This window comes from Cyprinodon variegatus, unplaced genomic scaffold (genome assembly GCF_000732505.1).
Source record: "Cyprinodon variegatus isolate N-32 unplaced genomic scaffold, C_variegatus-1.0 Scaffold12, whole genome shotgun sequence".
NCBI lineage: Eukaryota > Metazoa > Chordata > Actinopteri > Cyprinodontiformes > Cyprinodontidae > Cyprinodon > Cyprinodon variegatus.
This window is the reverse complement of record NW_015150465.1, coordinates 2,126,629-2,148,457: the sequence shown is the minus strand read 5'-3', so window position 1 is coordinate 2,148,457 and position 21,829 is coordinate 2,126,629. Positions and strand designations below refer to the sequence as shown.

The following is a 21,829-nucleotide window of genomic DNA, read 5'->3' as shown; positions in this document are numbered from 1 at the left end:
TTCTACAAGCTGTAACTGTAAAACTGGTTTAATAAAATAAAGCTTTACATGATTTGTGGTTAAAGAAAGCCTCAAAGAACAGGGGGAACAATGTTTTGCTCTCTCACTCATTTCCTACCCGAATGAACTGTAGCTGTCCTGACAAGCCATACATACTTTTGGAATCCGCTTCCACATTTCTATGCTTCCTCTGATGTAATTTATCTCACTAATACAAAAAACAGCTAAACCCAAGTCTTCTTTACTCTGTAAAAGCAGACACACCAAAGAGGGCTTTCAGTGTGGACACACAGCACTTAATATATTTGATTCTCTCATATAAAAAAAGGTTTATTTGTTTCAGTCTGACATTTATGGCTGCTGAGGCAGAAATTGGTCAACTTTACTTTGCTTTTTTTGCTTTCCTGGCCAGCCAGACTGAATTACACAGAGCATTGTACAGTTTGGTAAACCGCCGTTGACTCCAGGCAGATCTGACCGGACTAATCACACCGTTGGAGGCGGGACTTTATGATGCATCACTCTCAACATCTTTTCGCTAGTACAGCATAAGGACAACCGCAACAGAGCAAGGTTTTAATGATGCCTTTTCTGATGTCCTAAGTGAGTCTGAGCCAACCTAATGTACTAAACAAAGGATATCTTTACTGGCATTTCTTTTAAAAAAGACATATTTAATCTTTTCATACTTGACATGTTTCGTGGATTACAAAATTACAAAAAACAGAGTGCATCACTTGCAGTTTCTGTTTCATATAGGTAATTATCTGATTAATTCTAACCTGACGACACTGACCCTGTTGGTCCCGCCTTTGAAATGCAGCCCTATCAGCTCTTTACCACTTTGATATGTCGTGTAAAGGTTGTAGTAGTCTGGCTGGCAAGGCTACTTGTATGCTATTGCTAAACCAAATTTAAGCAAAGTGGTTTGTGTATTTAAATTAGGCTAATTAGGCTTTCTGAAATCTCCTTGAAAAGTAGTGTCAATGGTCACAAGATCAGCACATATAGCCCAAAAAGCTTTGTAAGAGCTCTCCTTGCAAAGCATTATGGGATTTGTTTTGAGAACAAGAGAGGACAAAGAGGCATTGTGGAGGGAGTCGGGGTCATGTGACCAACGGGGAGCGAAAGGTATTGGTCATCTAACTGAACATTCAGTTAACATAGTGCACTATCAAAACCCCTATATAGTCCCAGTTCTATATAGTGATTGAGGGGTCTTGGGGTTATTGCTGATGTTCGGGCACAGCATCGGAGTAACTAAGTGGTCGAAAAAAAGGTTGGGTGAGGTGTCCCGAAATATGTATTTCCTAATTGTCCCCTAGGTTTTTATTGGTAGTAAATAAATTTTTGTGTACCTTATTGAAAAGTGTTACGCTAATATCTCTGATTTTGAAAATGATTTTAATGAAACTTGTGATTATCTAGCGCCCACCACATTAACATCGTCCTTCGACATCAAAGGATCATATTCTTGCATTCAAGATAGTTTAATGTTAATATAATCAATTACAAAGAAAGTAATTGTTATTGATTGGCAGTAAATAACATGTTTAAAATCAGCCTAATTTAATCATAGATGAACCATAAAAGGGGCCAACCCATTACCCATTATAGGAAGTTCTACCAGCAGTGATTAAAAACAAAACCACAACAACAAAAACATCTTAATTCTAGTCACTGTTGCAGAATATCAGTATCACTTCGCAATACTGCATGCAACCTTCATAAAAGAAACCTTGACTGGTCTACATATTTTACAGTTATTGCATTCAACACAAAAGCATGATGACTACCAGTTTTGATAACTACAGTTTTTGTCTAACATGGTATTTTTCTTATTACTGAAACTGTCATTCACAGTTTGCTGTCATTCTCAGGTCTGCTTTGGCACCTCAACCCCATTTTGTGATCCAGTTCTTTGAAACAGCTTAATTATCTTTTTGTCGTGAAGGCTCTTCCATAAATTCTTCTCCATAATGTAGTCATGGTTGCTATAGAAAATTACATTTGTCTTTAGGTGCCTCTCAGCATAATAGTTGGAGTACTTTCTGTAGTCTTCTGTCATGAATCCATATGCACTCACCTGAACATGACATACAAAAAAAAAAGCCAGAGAAAAGGGTATGATAAGTTATTACATCTTGTAACCAAATTACAAAAAGGGGTAAATACAAGTCATATTCATATACACAGCGGCTTAAATAAAAATTCTATTTCTTAGTGTTTACCGTATATGGTTAGAGAAAAGGGATCTGATTATTCTAATGTATAATGACCATGCCAAAAGTAAGGTTTTATAAGACCATAAAAAAAAAACAATAACAAAAAAATCACTTTAATGGTATTTATTTTGGCAATAACAGACAAACAAATGCAGCCCTCTCAAAAGCCAATGTGAATTACTACAAAAATTAACTTACTGTGTCACAAGCGTGCAGGGCTGTAAATATAGCAAATGCCCCATTAGTTGGGCGGACAATTGCCCAGTATCCTCGGTTGAGATTGGGTGATTTTAAAAACCTGCAAGGTAAGGGAAGTGTTGTTATCAAAGGTAGATTTAACATTTTATTTAATTAGCTCTTCATTAGAGATGTACCAATCCGCATTATGTGGCTGATTTTCACTCTGTAAAGGTTTAACTTTCCCATACCAATATTTGCCTAACTAGAGTAGGCAACTAAAAATCAAACATATAGTAAATTTTTAAACATTGTCTCATGAATCATTCAGATCAAGACTAAATGCTTACATTTTAAATTGTTGTTTTCTAGCATCTTATGGTGGGGGCTAGCAGGGAAAAAAGGCAAGATTATCTTTGTTTATTCCAATATAGATGCTTCCTTAAACTCAGATTTCTAATAAACTGATAACATTTACAAACTCAGCATGTTCTCTGAGCAACAGTGAAAAGTTAAAATGGATAATTTCTGTGCTTTTTTTTTTTAGTTTAGTCTAAATCTGAAAATGGAATATAGGCTAAACACAGGAAAAGCTTAAGGAAAAAAACTAAGGAATTGTTTAGTTAGAAAGGGTATCCCTTTAAGGCAATGATGTTTCTATATTTAAAAAGTAACAAAAACATAATATTATGTACAAATTTTGCATTTTTTATAGTTCATGCATTATAGTACATGCAAAACCTTTTTGGGGGGGGCATGGTGTAAGGGCATGGTGGACAGCTCTAGGGATAGCCTGCAGCCCTGTGACTGCTGTTTCTGCAGAGTACAGCTTTTTCAAGCAGAAATTAAGAGATCTTCTTCTTTGAAACAAGAAAGACTGAATGAACTGGTGGTAATTAGTACTTATCTATATACATATTCCCCAGCTCTGACATATATGAACTTGCAGTAGTAAAACTCGCTCCACCACAAGAACAGGAAACAGGAAAAGCAATAATTTCCCCATAACTTAAATTGAGCAACTCAAGCTGCAGGTACGCCTCAAGCTGCCTTGTTTTCATCTGCAGTCATTTCGCTCTTTGCAGGCTGTCGTCAAGATTTGTTGACACTGTTATAGCAGCAAAAAACTCAGAGGGATCTGTTGTCAGCTTTCATAAACAACGTAATAATTAAAACATGTCCATTTAGAGGCTGCACTGCTTTTAATTTGATTCCACATTTTACACTCTTTTATTTCCTATTTAAAAGTTATAAGGTTTCATTTTTCTTTTACGTAAGGAAAAAAAAAAGATGCCTGGAAACCCTACAAAGAGGATATATGAATCAGATCATGCAGCACGACTAACCTGTTCCGTACATATCGCAGAAAGTCCTGGTGTAAAACATAGAAGCGGCTCTCGTTGTACTGTCCTGAGTAGTAGGTTCTGGGGCTGTAAGGGAAAAGAACAAAGATGACTGTCTGTAAAAATGTGACAATACTAACATCAATACAAATATGTTGTAAATCTCTGATGCACAGCAGTTATTGATTAGCTTTTTCCTATGAACAGAACTGAGAGGATAACTGTTTTCTTTGAAACACTTTCTGCCTTATGAAGACTGACACAGATCTTAATTTACTTAGCTGCCACGTAACAAAACAAGTTCAGGCTCTGCTCCGTAGGGTCTGAGAGCACAACATGATTATTATTATTATTGTTTTGTTTTTTCTATAATTTTCTGTTTTTTGTACTTTTTTTTTGGGGGGGGGGGATCCTCTTAGTTATTTTTCTGCCATACGCTCTCTTCTTATTAAGCTTATTTATTATTCTGGGTAGCTGATCTCTGACCATTGGCTTGACGGATAGGCCAATTTAAAAGTTGCTCTCTATCTGCTGGCAACTGGCAAAATGTGTCAGCTGCCTTTTAACGCTCAGGGTGAGTCTGAGTTGATGACGTAGTCTGATGTTCACCCTTTTCACAAATCCGGTGGCCAATGTGTGAATAAGGAGGTAAAATATAAAAAAAATAAAAAACAATAAAATTGACCATGGTAAACAGCTACTCTGAAATACTGTAAGACTTTTTCCTATCAATTTACAGTAACTTACTTTACGCAGCTTTGCCGGTTAACTACTGTATTATTAATATATTATTAGTATTTCTGAAGTTGAAAGGGCTTTTTCTGAGCTAAAGAAAAGGTTTTCCAATGCCAAGATTCGGAATCCAGAGAAATATATAAGGATGTTATGTTATGTTCTTTCTTGTCCAGTGTGTGCCCACAACAGCGCTAGTGAATTTTGTCTCTAGACTAACATCATCTAAGGGTTTCAACACCATCCTAACTATAATCGACCTCTTCTCCAAATCCTGACACCTCATCCCTCTTTTTCGATCTGATGGTTTCTACTTGAACCCCGTCAGTGGAGACAAATTGACGTTTGACTGATCGGACAAGGATTCTTGCCCCCCAGTACTCGCCTGGATAAAAGGTTTGGCTATAAACTCATGACATTAAACTAAAGGCTTCTATTTGCAAATTATCTCCTTGATTAATCGTGCATTTGAAATCCAGGCAGTGTGCCATCGCTCTGCGGTTAACCTCAAGCATCCAGATGATTAATAGATTCATCCTGTTTTCCAAGCTTCTCTATTTATGCCTGTCCTGTCTAGTAAGTAAGTAAGGAAATAAATCAGTCATCTATTTTCATCAACTAACTCCTTCCTGATCAACCTGCTTTCTTTCCTTGGACCAACCGCTGCAGTTTTCTGCTTCCAGATTATTGTAGCTTTGAAAATAAAACCTTAAAATTCATTGGTTATCCATGTGATCCTGGATTTAGCAAAAAAACAAAAAAAAAAAAACTAGAAACCAACATAAAATATTGTTTGCTATGGTTTCTTTTTTCCCCATTTTGAAAATGCAGAAGGTTTTCTTTACACATCTGTAACATGGGTGCCAGTAGGGATGGAGGATAGTTTACTTTTCAACACATTTATTGTCTCATTATCCTGTTTTTATTCAAACATAGAGGGAGGTGTTTAAAATAAAACAAAATAAGATGTTCAGATAAGTAGAGCTAAATACACAGGTATTTTAGTGAGACCCAAAAGATGGTTTAATAAAGATATATGCAACAACATATATTTTAACCACCCATATAAACTAATGACATATCAAACGGATATGTCTTTTATGATTATATAGAGCTGCTGTGGTGTTTGTCTTCTCAACATTCAATCGATCAATCGTATGCACAACACAAATGATCAAATAGAAATGTTTGCAAAGGTTAGGTACTATATCAGTATTTCACCATATTAGAATATATAAGCTTACTTGATTATGGTTTAAAGCTGTTGTAAACCTAAAATCAAGTTTTTATGGGAATTAAAAAATACACATTTGTAAGTAACAAGGGTTTACGAGGATTGTGAAACTAATTCTATGGAAGAGATCCAAAAGATGAGTAATTAATTTCCAAGAGGTGACACCCAAATTGAGAAACACATATTTTGAAGTAGAAAAGCAGGTTTACAAGGATTGTGAAGGGATCTAAAAGATGAGTAATCAGTTTCCAAGAGCTGATGCCCACAAGCAGTGTTGTGCATGAACGCGTTCAATCATGGGCATAGGTTTGCATAGGGACCATAGGGACATGCCCTTACCAAAAATTTTGGACCGACCTACATGTCCCTAGCAATAATTCGATGTGAACATGTTTATAATTTACAATCCAGCGTTGTTGAAGCAGTCGCTTCTTTTCCTCTCGAAGCTCCTCAGCATGTGCGCCCGTGCGTGCTTGGAGCGCGAAATAAGAAAGAAATTACGCTAGAATACGTGGTTTACCAAAACTAATAATAGGCTACGAAACTAGTCCCAATTAAAAAACTACGCTAAAACTACGCTAAAGCTTCTGATTACAGTTCTGTAAAGAAGCAGGAGAGTTTCGATTTGTGGAACTTGAAAAATGTAAGTAACCAACGTTAGGATTTCTTTTCTAAAACTAAATATTCTGAGTCAGGCAGGAGTTCTGAAAACTGCTGTTAAAATGGACAAGCAGAGACTGTAAGCTATCACCATTTCTGATTCCCTTTCACCAATATTTCTTTGCTGTTACTGTTATCATTTTTGACGGCAGTTCAGGTATAAATAACAGGTGTTATTTCTTTTGTAGAACATAAAAACACCAGAAGGATGCTAAAGATCTCCTATTTTTTTTGTTTTCCACATTTAAATAGTGCTATTTAATTAACTTCTACTTCTAGAAATAGGATAAAAACAAACGGAGGAACTCTATTTACATTGATTATATGTTTCTAGATTTCCACAAGGTCCATAAGTAAATTAGCACAAACATTAATGTCTGGTAAATAATGCTAGAATCTGGCTGTTTATTTTGGATACTATTACATTACAGATAAGATAGTGTTAAATTGTCTTTTGTAATTGTTAAAAGTGATTTTATATTTGAATAAACTTAGGCTCATTCATAGTGTTGTGCTATGTAGATGTGCCACTAAAAAAGAAGATAGACATAAGGAGCTATTTAAACAATCAGACAGTAAGCAATATAGGATGACGATAAAAGTTTGTGTTACATTTAATCCTGTACTATTAAAAACCCGCTTGTATAATAGAAACATTATATGATTGTAGGAAACACAGATATAATGATGCAGGGCAGCCTCAAGGTAAAGCAGTTGGCCTTCAGTGCTGTATGATGGAAGAAATGTGTTTGGAATTTTACCATAAAATTAGGGCTGCAACTAATGATTATTTTGCAAATTAATTAATCGGTTGATTATTTTTTTCAATTAATCAATTAATAATCAGATAGCCAAAGGTTACTTAACTTTTACATTTTTTTATGAAATTAAACCAGGTGAAACAGAAACGTTTCCTCTTGAGGAGTTCTGGATGGAGAATATTGACAGAAAAAAACATTTTTTTTTTTATCTTAAATGCAAAATGTTTACATATGTTTTGCAATCTTGCTATAATTCCTGCTCTAAGTGGGTCGCTCTGTCGGCTAAAGGCACATTTTAGTGGCCCTATACTCGAGTTAATGATTAATCAATTACTAAATTACTTGATGATTATTTAAATAATCAATTAATATAAACAGAGGATAAATTCACATATAATAGACACATTTAGACTATAGTTGGTTAAATAAACACTGTCTTAGTCGCTGGTAGGTTTAATTGCAAACCTTTTCAAAGTGGAAAAAAGTCCTAATTCCCCATTCGTCAGAGAGAGTGATGCTTTAAACATTGATAAACTGCATCTAGTGTGTATAGTGCTTACAGTATAAGATTTGTATTGATGTAGCAATAAATGTTGTCCTTAAACAAAATGTGCCCTGATATTCAGATTAAGCATGAAAAAGACCATGCATATTTTTGCTTCGGACCAATAATATCAGACCACTGAAACTGAGACCAATAGTGTCCTTACCAAAGTTGAAATCAAACCTATGCCCTTGCGTTCAATGAACAGTAACATTTTTCATTGGATGACATGAGGTTTTATGCCACTTATTACAGCAAACAACCTGACACACCAGCATTCCTACTGTTAGTTATAGTCTGCGTGATTCAGACTTTTCTACTGGGATTTCTAATGCCAGTTTTGCAGTGCGCTTGGTGGAGTTTTATGAACTAACAAAGGAAGACTCTGACAGACAAAACCCATATTTTTGTGCAAACTGTGCCTACCTGGACACTTGGGCACATCACTTAAAACTTAAAACGACACATCAAGTTTAATCATCCCAGCAACTTGGGAAATACCTGCTACTGAATGGGGAATTTAAAATAAAAAAATAACAAAAATTTTTTCAATTTTGAAAACTAAAGTGCTTTCTGAACTAGAGAACGACTTTCACAACTTTTATAAAACACCTGAATTTTTTTTCTTTTTTTACATGGCTTAATTTTAGTTAGATTTTTGGATTCCTGTCTTTGTTTACTGTTTTCATCATTAAACTGCAAGAAATCTCCTCAGCCTCTGCCTCTGCATTTGGGTCCTCTAAACCAGTGTTTTTCAACGCTGGTCCTCAAGGCACACTGCTCTGCATGTTTTGGATGTTTCTGAGCTTCAGCAGACCTGATTCAGATTATTGCAGTTCAGCAAAGCCTGATAACCTGCTATCAATTGATAACAGGTGTGTGAAAGCTAGGAAACATCTAAAACATGCAGGGCAGTGTGCCCAGAGGACCAGGGTTGAAAAACACTGCTCTAACCCACAACCAAACCCTGACAGTAGGAACCAACCAAAATATGACCATGCAGAGCCCAGTCTGGACACCCTGAGGGAATTTTTTCATCAACCTAGGGAATACTCTTGACTCAATAGTCAGTGTAACACCACCTTGGAATGGGGTGAGTGCGGCTGGCCAACTGGAACAGATTCTCCACTCTAACTCCTCACTCCTATCTCCCCCAGTGTTATCCAAACTGTTTGAAGAGTTGGAGTGGAACCATCAAGCAGCCAGCGCCCAACTCTTCAACAGACCTCCAGCACCCAAACCATCACTTTATCTCCTTCCTACTCTGTTGTCAATTGCCTACAATCCTGTTCCTCCACCATCACAAGCTGTTGGTCCTCCCCTGCCACCTGCTTCATTCAGGCGTAAGCGCCGCTGGGGGAAGAAGACTACTCCCTCTACAGCAGGTCAGCCTGATGCCTCCACTCCCTCTTCGGCGGGTAAGCCTGACGCCTCCACACCCTCTCTGGCGGGTCAGCCTGATGCCTGCTTCAATTTCCCTCTTCACCAGGTAAGTTTCCCCTATGGCCTAGGTCGTCACCTCCATGACCAGCAGTTAGATTCTTGTGTTAGGTTTAAATTCAGTCGCCATGATTACACCCCCCTGCAGTCAGAGCTCCCCATATTGAGGAGTTTGAGTAACGGGACTACTTTTATGGGTAAAGAGAAGATCTATTTCCCCTTCCTACCACCTCCATCAGCTCTCCACTATCCAGCACTTCCCAAGCCAGAGCCCTGTAGCGGGCCAGATTCTGAGCCAGAGCCCTTTAGTGGGCCAGATCCTGAGCCAGAGCCCTTTAGTGGGCCATTTTCCCCAGTGCGAGAGGCCATTAGCGGGCCAGTTAGCCTAGCGCCAGAGGCCATTAGCGGGCCTAATCCAGAGCCCATTAGCTGGCTAGAGACCCCTGAGCACGCTCTTTGTTGTCCAGAGACCCCTGAGCGAGCTCCGGCCATCCAGAGACCCCTGAGCGAACTCTGTGCCGTCAAGAGACCCCTGAGCCCTCTCTGTGCGGTCAAGAGACCCCTGAGCCTGCTCGGTGCCGTCCAGAGACCCCTTAGCCTGCTCTGTGCCATCCAGAGACCCCTGAGCACACTAATGAAAAGGTCCGTGTTTTAAAGCTCAGTGGGAGTTCATCCCCAAGAGCCCTCAGCGGGCGTTCCAAGCCTCCAAGGGTCCTCAGTGGGGGCGCTCCTAGCCTCCAAGAGTCTTCAACGGGCGCTCCAAGCCTCCAAGAGCCCTCAGCTGGCACTCCAAGCCTCCAAGAGCTGCAGTGGGCGGCCCCCTCAGAGGTTGTTCCTGAGTCGCAGTGGGCGGCCCCCTCCGAGGTTGTTCGTGAGCCGCAGTCGGTGGCCCCTTCCGAGGTTGTTTCAGTGACGCAGTGGGCGGCCCCCTCCAAGGTTGTTCTAGTGCTGCAGTGGGCAGCCCCCAAGACGGCTGCTACTGCGTCAGAGACGGCGTCCCCCAAGGTGGCTGTGGCTGCGTCATAGAAGACTTCCCCCAAGGCAGCTGCTGCTGCGACAGAGACTCTGCGTCGCTTCCGGCCTCCTCCAGAGGCCCTCCTTCTTCAGAGACTCTGCCTCACCTCCGGCCTCCTCCAGACGCCCTCCTTCGTCAGAGACTCAGCCTCGCCTCCGGCCCCACGGCCGGCCTACAGAGACTTCTGATTGCCCTCGCTCACCTTTGGTGTGTTGATTGTTTTTTAGACTCTGTCTTTTGGTTTTGTGTTTCATGCCCTCCTTCCTCGTTCCCCCTCCGCCCACCCTGGGTGAGTTTTTTTTTTGTTTCTGGACATTTTAGGGCCTCTGGGATACGCCCTTAAGTTGGGGGTACGGTCATGGTCTTGGTTCTGTTGTGCTTTACTTTGTTCCATGTTTTCCAGTTTTATTGGGTTAATTCCTATTTTGTTATAGTGTCTAGATTTATGTTATTTCTCAGGTTTTTCTGTTGTTGTCCTCTTTTGCCCACCTTTTTGCCCTCTTGTGTGTGTTCCTTTCCCCATGGCTTCCTCGTTGTCTCCACTCACACCTGCTCCTTATCCGCTCGTTAGCCCTGCCTTTGTCTCAGTCAGCTATATAGACTCTCCCTCTGCTGTCACTTCTTGTTCGCTACTTGTCATTGCTGGTTTCTCATGCTGTTGTCTTCCTACCTCATCTCACCTTGGCTTCTCGTGTTTGGTTTCCCCTGATGTCTCCATGGTTCTGGTTTGCTTTACATTTTAGTTGGATTTTTGGATTCCTGCCTTGGTTAACCGTTTTCATCATTAAACTGCAAGAAATCTCCTCAGCCTCTCTGCCTCTGCATTTGGGTCCTCTAAACCACAACCAAACCCTGACAAACTTGAACTATTTTATTTATAGAATTATGAACTTAGTTAATTTTTTTTATAAGGGAACTATGAACATGAGCTACTTAATTTTAATCTATGTTAACTGAACTCTGAGCTTGTTCTTTTTAATTATGAACCAACACAACATTGCCCAGAATTACAGGGCTGCAGCTGTGGGATTTCATTGTAATGAGCCTCTCCTGAACACTATCAAACATTTCTTACCTTGGCTCAGCAGAAAAATATATTGAGATACGTATGTTCACTAGTCTAAAAACCTCTTTTTACATGGAAATTTATCTTTGCATACTCATGTCCAATGTTAATGCAGCTATTTAATAAGAAATTTCAAGGTAGTTCTTGACTCCTTTTATTATTAACCTTTATTAAAATTCTGTTTGAGCAGGACATTGCATCTCCTCAGTTTGCCTTCCGTCAAAAACCTTGTTTTACGACCCCAGTTTCACCGTTTGTCTGGCTAGCAGACTGAACTGAAATACACGTCATAGACAATGTTTGGAGTTTTGTTTAGATGGAATGAAGAGAAACCAAAAATCCATACCAGCTGAAGTTCGCTACAATCACCGATTCACAGATTCCCTCCATATTTCTGGGTATTTATGAAGCTGTTTTGTGGTAGCCTAGAAAACTAGCCCCACCCGCCAGTGGCCAAAATCATTTTTGCCTTTGAGTTGGTCTAGCCTCGATCAATGCCCCAGGCCCTAAACCTGGCAGCCAGTCACACAGCAGAGATGTGTTTTGAATGTCTGGATGACAAAGCGGGTGGGGTTTTGAGGGCATGACGACAAACCTGCACGACGCTGAAGAAAGCACAACAGTAGCATGGACTGCGGCAGCAGCAACTTTCAATGGAGCGCTGCATTGAAAGTTAAAAGTTCTCTTTCTTTTGCTGTTGCTGAATAAATGTATGTTTTAAGATAATTTGAGGCGATAATATTATACTCTAAAGCGTCATCATATGGTCCATTTACCGATTTAATGCTTAATTAAAAAAATAATTTCCGAAGTTAAGAAGACCAGCTGAGCTGAGCTCCAAAGCTAACGGCAGCCAGGGCTCGGCACAGTTGTGTGTGAAGGACCGCTGGCTCTAACGGCGATTTTTGACTCAGCTTTGGAATCAGTTTTGGAAGGATTAGACTTGCCATTTTCGTTGAAACGTGAGCAGGAAAAGGCTCTACGCTCATTCATTTTTGAGAAGGACGTATTCGCTGTTTGAACGACAAGCTGTTTGTTTACATTCCCCCACCAGCTTCCTGTCGCGATTCCTACGTCACAGTCAGTTCTGCTCATTGGTCAGAGTGTTGGCCAATAGGCACAGACATGGTTTGAAAAACAACGGGTTGTTCTCATCAACAATCTTCCGATGTCTCATTCATTGAGGCCAGACTAAATAACACCACTCATCTCTCATTTAGTCAGGCTAGTTTTGTGGTATTGTACATTAAGTGTATGTACTGTGAACTACATTTGTACTATGGGCCACAATAAAAAAAAAATAAGCAGGAATGATATTTTTAAAACTAAGACTGTGTCATGGATCTCTTTTTAAATGGAATTGATTAGACAAGCAGGCTTATTCACTACCGGTATATTAAAATTTACAGACCCACTTTGTAGTACATCGTACTGATTTGTTAGTATGCATGTTCTACAAATGAAGAATAAAATGAGATATCTACTGTTTTCTAGATGTCTCTTCCCCTCCGATAAGAGGTTTGAGCCATTTGTAATCCCTCATTCCTTCAGGAATCATGACGTACTTTATACCCTGTGAAAACACAAAGAATATCAATAGTGATATTTATTTTATGCTTCATGGAAAAACTAGCAAACACTGACAGACATTATAGCTTTAGTACCTCATCATGTGGAGCTGATGTGTATCCATACTTCCTAAATATATAAAGTGAGGCAGTGATTGAGTGAGATGTGTGAACATACACCGATGTTCTGTTTCCCACATCCTCCTCATAACCTTTGATCACTGCACCATTCATTCTGTCAAAAAAACACATGGGTACATTCAGGTGTTGCTTTAAGATCACATCTGACATCACAATCCTTTTCTAGGAATTTTAAAGCCTCAAGTTACAAACTTGCTCAAATGACAACAAATCCTGAGTGTTGCCACTTTAGTAATAATCCCAAATTTATATCCCAAAAATCCCAAAATAATATGTTTCCACCACGTTAAACAGTAGATGAGAAGGCTTTGTTCCAAAACTATTTTTGTGAAGTTGTTGTAAAATTAACCACAACAACTTGTAACGCTGCATTAAAGGAAGGAACATGACAACCTTGGAGGTACTATGTTGATTCATTTAACAATCTTACTATTAAAGTCAACTCTTGTGATTTGCAAACCTCTTGTTTCCGGTTAAATGAAAGAGAGATCTTCCAGGAAGAATGATATTAATTGGTTTTTGGGTCACACCATCAAATCTATGAATTTTGATCTTTACAATCATTTCGAAGCTGACTTCAATCTTATAAAAACCATTGGGGATTAAATAAAGCAGGGGCTGCAATTGTTGTGTTCTTATCTATCTGTGATTCCATCCTGTGGAAGATGATAACAGAATAGTTAAAGTTCATATTGCTGGAAACAAAGGTTCCCACAAGAAGAGTAGGATGTCATTGAAGTTCATGTAAATGTAGACAAATACTTTGGCAATATAGTTTAGTTTCTAGACTGGTCACCTATTAAAGTGGGAGTGTGGGAGTGTTGGCCTAGTGGTTAGAGCAGTGTGCTTGTGCTCTGAGAAGGTTGCAAGTACCCGCTTTGATCACCACAGCCTCCACTCTGGGATCCAGGGCAAAACCCTTAACGCCACGTTGCTCCCCGGGTACTGCACAAAGGCAGCCCATCGCTCCCCAAGGGGATGGGTCAAATGCCGAGAAAGAATTTCCCCATTGTGGGACAATAAAGATAATATTTTTATTACCACAATAGCAATATGTTTTTATTCCATTTGCATACCACATCACTGTGACCAACTTGAAAATATGTTAAATTCTTAAAGGTAACTCTCAGTTAACTTGTTTAATATCCTCACTTATAAACAACAAAAATAGCCTGTTTGGTGCGTTATTAACTTACCGAAAGACGTAGTCATGTGCATCAATCTCAGCTCCCATTTTTGAGCCGTTTAAGATACCTGCAGTTCCCACCACAGCACAGTGGATACAGCCATCCCCGCCAGGTTTTGGGCGGAGTAGCGGTTCTTTTGGCTTTGGGATGAGCTTCAACACAGGCATAACATCTGCAAAACATCTTATAAAAATCAGCAGCTGGATTGCAGCATAACAAGCCCTTCACATCTCAAATATTACAGGAAGTTTAGGCTTGATGAAATTCAACCCTGATGACAAAGGTCATTTCAATCTGGAGACTCACACAGAGACAAGTCGCAATCAGAAAATATTAAATATATTAACACAGGTAAAACAATCATGTTCTTCAAGATATTTCCATTAAAGGAAAACCAGCTGATTGCGAGGACTCATTGACTCTTTGCAATCCCTCGCACTGAGCATACATATAGCGATGGTGGAGAGGAAACTCCCTTTAACAGTAAGAAACCTCCAGCATAACCAGGCTCAGTGTGAGCGGCTTTCTGCCAAGACCAACTAGGGTTCCAGGAGGCAGAAGCAGATAAAGACATAAACGAAATAAGTTATTTGGTGCTTGGGCCCAGCAGAAGACTTTGATGCTGTAAATCAACATTTGCTTGAATTAGTAACCTAGAAAATGATTAGAGTAGTCTGCCCCTGGGGCCTGGATACTGGTTGTAGAATAAGCCAGAGGATTTGTAGGACTAGGAATTAGGGAGGAGATGGGGTGGAGGTGGGTGAAAGTTTGCTTGCATTCGGGAGAGAGAAGCTGGGCAAGGAGCTAAATGAAGGGGATCTTGCAAGATTACTGGCTTTGGAGAAGGTGCGCCCCCCCCGAGCTGATTGGATAGAGCTGAATGAGGGACATCGCAGGTGGTTTAGGGGAAGGTGACAGGAGTCTTCCAGATTGAATTTACATTTAAGCTTCATTGGTTTTAACAGTTTGAATCTATTATCTTTTAGTTCTACGCTGTTGCAGTTTGTAACCCTTGTCAACACTATTTAAAGCTGTAGGTTTGTGATCTCAGCCTTTGCCCTAAACAGATATTATTTCTCTTCAGTGTTATCCTGAGTACACAATCACACATGCCAAAGATTACCTCTAAAGATATGCTAAGAGATAAGATAAGAAGAGATAAGAAGTTGGGGCATTCAGCAGGAGGTTGTGGAATACATTATATTACATGTTTTAGTGTTGCTCTGCAGCTGAGAACTTCTGGAGATGTTCAAAAATCAGAGCACATTGTACTTAGGTCAGAAATCTGAAAACAGACTCGAGATCATTGCCTTCACTAACCATTGTTTATTTTCCCTTCCCTTTCATGCGAATTCCCTGATTTGAGTGGACCGCTCTCTCAATGCTTGATTCAGATCTGGAAGTGCTGCACCGCTCCCCGCCCCCTAACCCTAATAACCCATCATGTGAGCTGCTATCATCAAAGGCTTGCTCCTACAGAACAGGACAGAAAACAAAGTGCATAAAAAAAGCATTTTCTGTCTCTCAATGTTCAAAGTGGTGGGGAAGGGGTTCTACGTATATTAGTCTTGGACAAGGGAGGAGTGCCACTCAACAATAAGGCTTTTCCTTCTTCAGGCACAATATTATTTTTGAAAAATTCAGTAATTTTTTTTTTTTTTTTTTTCAAAACTGATATTAGAAACAGTTTGAGATGTAAATCGGTTTAGACTCAGGAGGAGGTGGCATCCAGGAATGAACTGCCTGCAGAAAGCAGTTGTTCAATAAGGGAAAATGGAATATTGATTTAACTTTTTATTTTTCCACAGAATTTCAACAATGCAAACAAAAGCCTTATAAGTGTATCACTTGGATTCCTTTCTAAATCTTGCAATTAAGTAAATGCTTAGTAAAAGCTTGCTGACAGACTGACTTTCATTACATTGCAGAGCTTTTTTGACTGACCAGAGGAAGAAGAAAACAGAAATCATTAAAGGATGCACAGGTATGAATACATAAAAAAAACCCAAATATAAATATATATTGAAAATTATGACATAATAAATTCATAAATAAGGTTATTATTACAAACAGAAATAAATATTAATCTAAATAAGAGGGATTTATACATTTATCTTTTCATTATATAATTTTGTTACTGCTTACATTTATACATAATACTTAATTTTGGGAGAATCATATTGAATGCCTTTTTATTTTTTGAGTATTAATTTATTTCTGCATATACTCTCGACCTGTTCAGAGTTGGTCTGCAGTATACGGTAAATAATCTAAAAATATTTAACAGCAGAAATTGTCATGTGGATTCCACATTACACTCGAAGGAGAGATATTTGAGTAGCAGGTTGGATTGTCTTCAAAAGGCTCCTACTGTCTATAAAAAAAATCTTCCACTGATTTATTATCACAATAATTTATTATCTTTCCCCCACTTTATATGCTATGATTTTATACCAACTACTGTTTCCAGGATTTTACTTCAGGCAGTCATGAAGAAAACAGAAAAAAATGTGGAAGAGCTGTTTTAATAATTAACTAAGACTGCGGTACACCCATCCAACAAGCAGAACCTGTGCTCACAAAGTTGAATGCTGACGGGGATGGGGGGGTTCAGCGGGAACAGAGAAGCTAGAATGAGATGGTGAGAATATGTGATTAAAACCACAGACATATATACATAGATGCCTCATTGGGTGCAGATTCACACGTTGACGTAACTGAAATATTGTATGTGGCAGAAAGTAAACATCTGTTGTAGTGAACTTCAATCGGCTCTGCAAAAAATAAAATGCAGCCAAAGGGTTATGAAATAAACTCATAATATTATAAATAAAAACATTAAGAATATAAATTGTAAACTGAGATTAAAGTGCCTCTGATACTGTTTAAGCGTCTGAGTCTATCAGCAGCAGCACCACATTCAACATGGTGGAAGCTCTGACTCATCTGCAGCGGAGGCAAACCCCGTCCAACGAGACATCCATGTAAACACTGTCTATGACTACAACTGGGCCTGGAAAAATACCTGCTGGACGGTTGAAAAGAACAGGGCAGACTGAGGCGGAGCTTCACCTCCCAGCAGGTGAAAAGAGCTAAACAAACAGAGTCCCCATAGAATAGCTCAGAACAAATGCAGTAATACATACATCAGAACAAGTACAGTACTCATCGAATAGAATGGCTCAGTCAATATCCACACCTAAATACAAATATTCTGTTTAGGTTCTCTATCATATTGCCAGGGGTTTAGGTTTGCTGAGCACCCAGATTAGCAGGCATGATACATTTCAGTTTTCTACATACATTTTCAAAATTTATGAAATGTGCTCAGTACCAATTACTGACTCCATTATTGACTAATGCATCATATCTTTTGCCAAATACTGGACAAACAAAGCAGAAAGCGAAATTATTTTTAGAAGAATATTCCAATCATTTAAAGCCTTTAAACCAGTTTTCATGAAAGGCTCTTTTTTGTGTGCCAAACTGGGTGAGTGAATACTAGAAGAGTTCTAACGGTTTAGGACCAATAGTCTTATCCCGTAAATCAAAGGCAGATTTTGAGATCCGTTGGACTGGTGGCTGGTCTACTGCTCTCTCTTTGTCTCCTCTTCTCTTTCCCTGCTCTGCTCTGTCTCACCCCCCTGTTCTTCCTCTCATTGTACAGTGAAATTAACAAAGTAGATAATTAGGAAAATGTAACAAAGATTTCATGTTTCGCCTCTCAAAACACACTGCTTTAAAGCGTTTACAACTAATAACTCAGAATGCCTTTATTACTGCTGTTCAAAAAAGACCTATTATTTTCGAGAATAAAAAACTACTGCAAGTTATGTTTGAACTGAAGCAGTTTAAGCTGTGCATTAGTCAAATTATTTTCATTTATATTTCTAGAAACTAGATGGTGGTAGCTTTCAAATAATGTATCACACAAGTAATTTGGGGTTATAGTTCCTAAGTTTTTTGCTTTTCCATTGGGTTTGCAAACGAGGCGAGAATTTCCCAAAATTGGTGGATGTTATTAAACAGAAGTCCACTGAGATGTTATGTGTATTTATGCTTCTGGAAACCATTTAATATGGGGCAATCATATTACTACTCTGACATGTAAAATCATCCACTAAATGGAAGGTTGTTTTTTTTTTTTTTTTGTCAGAATAACAAATGCTGTTTGGCCTGCCACTATTTGGATTGTTTTCCTGACCTTGTACTTTTCACACAACTTGCTGCTGTTCTCCCCTTTTAGCAAAATGGATTGTATTTAACTGGATTAATATATGCAGATGTGCCATATGCTTAAACATTGAGACACTCTCCCATTAAAGAAAAGGCTAAATTCACAACAGCAATTCCAATAGCAAGAAATTGAAAAAAATAAAATAAAAAGAGATTATGATAAAGTAAATTTAAAATTGATCTTGAATTGTTGTTTTAAAAACATAACAAGAAAAACAAGCTAATCCCAGACACATTACAGCAGCCATTCTCAACCTTGGGGTTCTGACCCCAATTGGGGTCTAGGGGTGTAAAATGATCATTTTGTATCGATGCATCGATCCAACAGCCAACGATCCGATGCATCGACATGTCTGCAAGAGTATCGATTCATGTTTTTTTTTTTCCCTCCAGTCTATTTTCATCCATTTGCTCCACACAGATTTTAAGACAGAATTTTTGTTTCAAATAGCTATTTTCTAAATTTTAGGACAGTATCGTCTGATAAAGAGTACATTTATATACATGTTTAAGCCAGAAGTATTTGACATTTAAATATGATTTCCCTATGACTTCAAGAAAAGCCTGGAGCGGTGGGCTGTGCGATTGGAATGCTAAAATTATGAAAGTTAGCCACAGCTTTAGGCCTTTATGCAGAGTTATGACATAACCGTTCCATTATGAAATAAATGATTGTCTCTTGAAAGTTTCAATAAATAAAATATTATTCTTTAAATCAAGTACTGTAGTGTTTTATGCTTTTATTGTTTTTTTTTATTTTAAAAAGTGCATACAGTATGAGAAAAAAACACTCCAGTTTTAGGGGTGTCATAAAACCGGACAGATGGACCCAGAATTCAGGCAAGTCAGACAGTGGGAAGTTTTAAAACTAATGACAGAAATTAAAACAAAACTGAATAGAAACGCGGGCTGCTGTGGATAAAGCAGAAATGCAGCAGCTGGAGGAAGGCAGGATCCAGCCGATAGACTGCCAAACGAGATGTGGCGCAAGGAGCCGCTCAGAGTGTCCCCGATGCAGCAACCCCAGCGAGCAGGCAGAAATCTGATCCTAAGAGCCAGGCTTACGGGACTAAAACTGAACTCCACCCAGTTCCGAGCCAAAACTTCGAGGACTCCGTGGAAAAGGGCCAGAACCCGGGCTGCCCCTGCACGGGGAGCAAGTGAATAAGATGAATGATAATTAGAGAGCGGGGAGGGAACAGCAGGTGAATGAGGTGAGTGATTAGATCAGCTACCGGGGCTGCGATCATGACAAGGGGAGCTTTGATTTAATTTAGGGGCACTTCAGCACCCCCCAAAAATGGGCTAACGTCTCTGCTTATCGCCTCAAAAGTAATTAATTATTTATTTTACTCACACATTTGTAGCACTATCTAAGCAAACACCTACCTTCATACTTCATATCCATGAAACCAAAAGGATTGTTGAAATGTGATAGTCGATTCCACTCTCTCATGTTGATGTTATCTTTGTGCAGAAACATGCGTATGTTGGGAAGGAAGGCTTTCTGGAAGTCCTCATCCCTGGAGTTACGCAAAGACTGGGAACATGTCTGTGTTTGAGACCGGGTTAGAAAGTGAGATTTAAGATTGTCAAACATTTATTCAACTGGAGCTACTATGAGTTTAAGTTTCAATGTACACTTAGCTATTAATAGCCTAATGCCAATGGTGCATACAGACAAAGAATGAAGCAGCACCAAAAGCAAACAAGTGAAGACGGGACCAAGCAGACCCTAATATTGATATTAGCTTCTTTTTTCTAAGTGATTTTCTACAGTATACTCACATTAGGTCTAGGGGGGGCATCTAAATTGTAAATATCCTCAAAGTTCCACTTAGGAAGCTTTTTGAAGGAACTTTTGTGTATAATTGGAATGGGATATTCTGCAGACATATTCTTCTTATCAGTCTCTGGCTCTGAATCCCTTGTTGATGTTTCAGCAGTTCTTGAAGACTGTGTTGCATTGAGCCAAGATGTCAAAAGGTTTCCTTCATTTTGACGTAGCCCTTCATTTTCATAGCTTCCTCCTCTGATTCCCTTTATTTCTGGCATAGCCTTCCATCTGTATCTGAATTTTAATAAATATGCAAATGTAACAAGAAAGATCCTTAGCAAGTAAAAAACAAAGGAAAACTACATATTTATATAATTTGAAACACTTACCTTATGCTAGCAGGTAAATTTTCTTGAGACATCATGAAAAGAATAATGCTGAGTAAAATCACCATTACAAAGCAAAACAGTGCAACTGTTTTATGAACCATTCTTGCGAAGCTGAGGCGTTGAAAATGTGGACGAGACTATGGTTGATGAGTAAATATTTACCGAAGGAAACCTTAAACTGGCTCTTAACATGACAGCGGAAAAGTCAAACAAGTACAGCCAGTAAGATCAGGTGTGGAATTTGGGGAAAGTCAGAGAAGCTCTGTGAGGATTTTTGCCCTCTGAAGCTGAGGATATCCCTACATAATAGGACAGAATTCAAAGTTAATAATAAAGAAACTTTAATCAAAGAACACAAACTAGATCCAATTCAAAATAGATCAAAACAATTTTTAGCAATATGTATGCCTCTGATATGTATAACATTTAGTAATAATCCATGTTTTTCCATTTTGGATTTATCATTACAAAATTATGAAATTGTTTTTATACCTACTTTTTAATATATCTGTTTGTACTTCGGTTAATCTCTATAAGTATTACACAATGTCACTTCCTTAAAATCCCCCCCATCTCTTTCAGTAAACATTTCCTGAATTATGTTCGCAATACATTATGTCCTACTTCGTACAATACCTTTAATTTTTTTTTATTTAAAGAAATCCAAATTTTTTAACATGTTTACATTTATAAATAATAGGTATGTGTATTCTTTGCAACCTACATTTGAACATAGAATACAGAGATTCAAAATCCAGATTATGGCTTATTGTTAACTATTTGTACTTTAATTAATATATTTTAATTGACAAATGCTATTAAAGTCTGAAAATGCCACGGTTTTTTTGTTCACCAAACGTGTCTCATCAAAAGTAGTGGTGAGGATTAGAGGGCGAAGGAGAAATTCACCCATGGCTGGAAAAACCCGTTGCCACAGAACACGTACGCTGATGTAATTTTTTGATAACAACATTGAAGCATTTTCCAGAAAAAAAACATGTCAGATTTAACAAAAATATTGCATCCTATCAAGGAATATTTCGTGAATTAAATGAGAACCCTTTCAGTTTTTTTAACATTAACTAGAAATTTTTACTTTCTTTGGCATTAAAATGTGTTTTACTGTGACGTTCAAACATTAAATAGACTGTATTAATCCTTCATGCCCTTTCAATTTCTGACAACCTGCTCTGCTTGCTGTGTGCAAACACCTCACACAAAAGATGCACATACTGTAGTTTGATCACTAGGCAACGGATTGCATTCAAGTTGAGACACAATTGTATTGAGATTAATCAACTAAGCTTAACATCTCACGAAGGACGGTGTGAAGA

The 21,829-nt window shown here is 38.6% G+C and overlaps 1 protein-coding gene across 1 annotated transcript; it reads right to left on the bottom strand.

Annotated features, from left to right (window-relative positions):
• Positions 1 to 736: 736 nt before the first annotated feature.
• On the bottom strand, positions 737 to 20,764 carry LOC107089181 (alpha-N-acetylgalactosaminide alpha-2,6-sialyltransferase 1-like). Its single transcript, XM_015381826.1, has 9 exons — positions 20,496 to 20,764; positions 20,118 to 20,400; positions 19,719 to 19,881; positions 14,103 to 14,265; positions 12,862 to 13,000; positions 12,682 to 12,770; positions 3,749 to 3,832; positions 2,424 to 2,523; positions 737 to 2,086 (listed from the first exon to the last, which is right to left on the bottom strand). Exons 1-9 carry the CDS (start codon positions 20,594 to 20,596, stop codon positions 1,877 to 1,879), a joined length of 1,332 nt encoding a protein of 443 aa, XP_015237312.1. The 5' UTR covers positions 20,597 to 20,764; the 3' UTR covers positions 737 to 1,876.
• Positions 20,765 to 21,829: the final 1,065 nt, after the last annotated feature.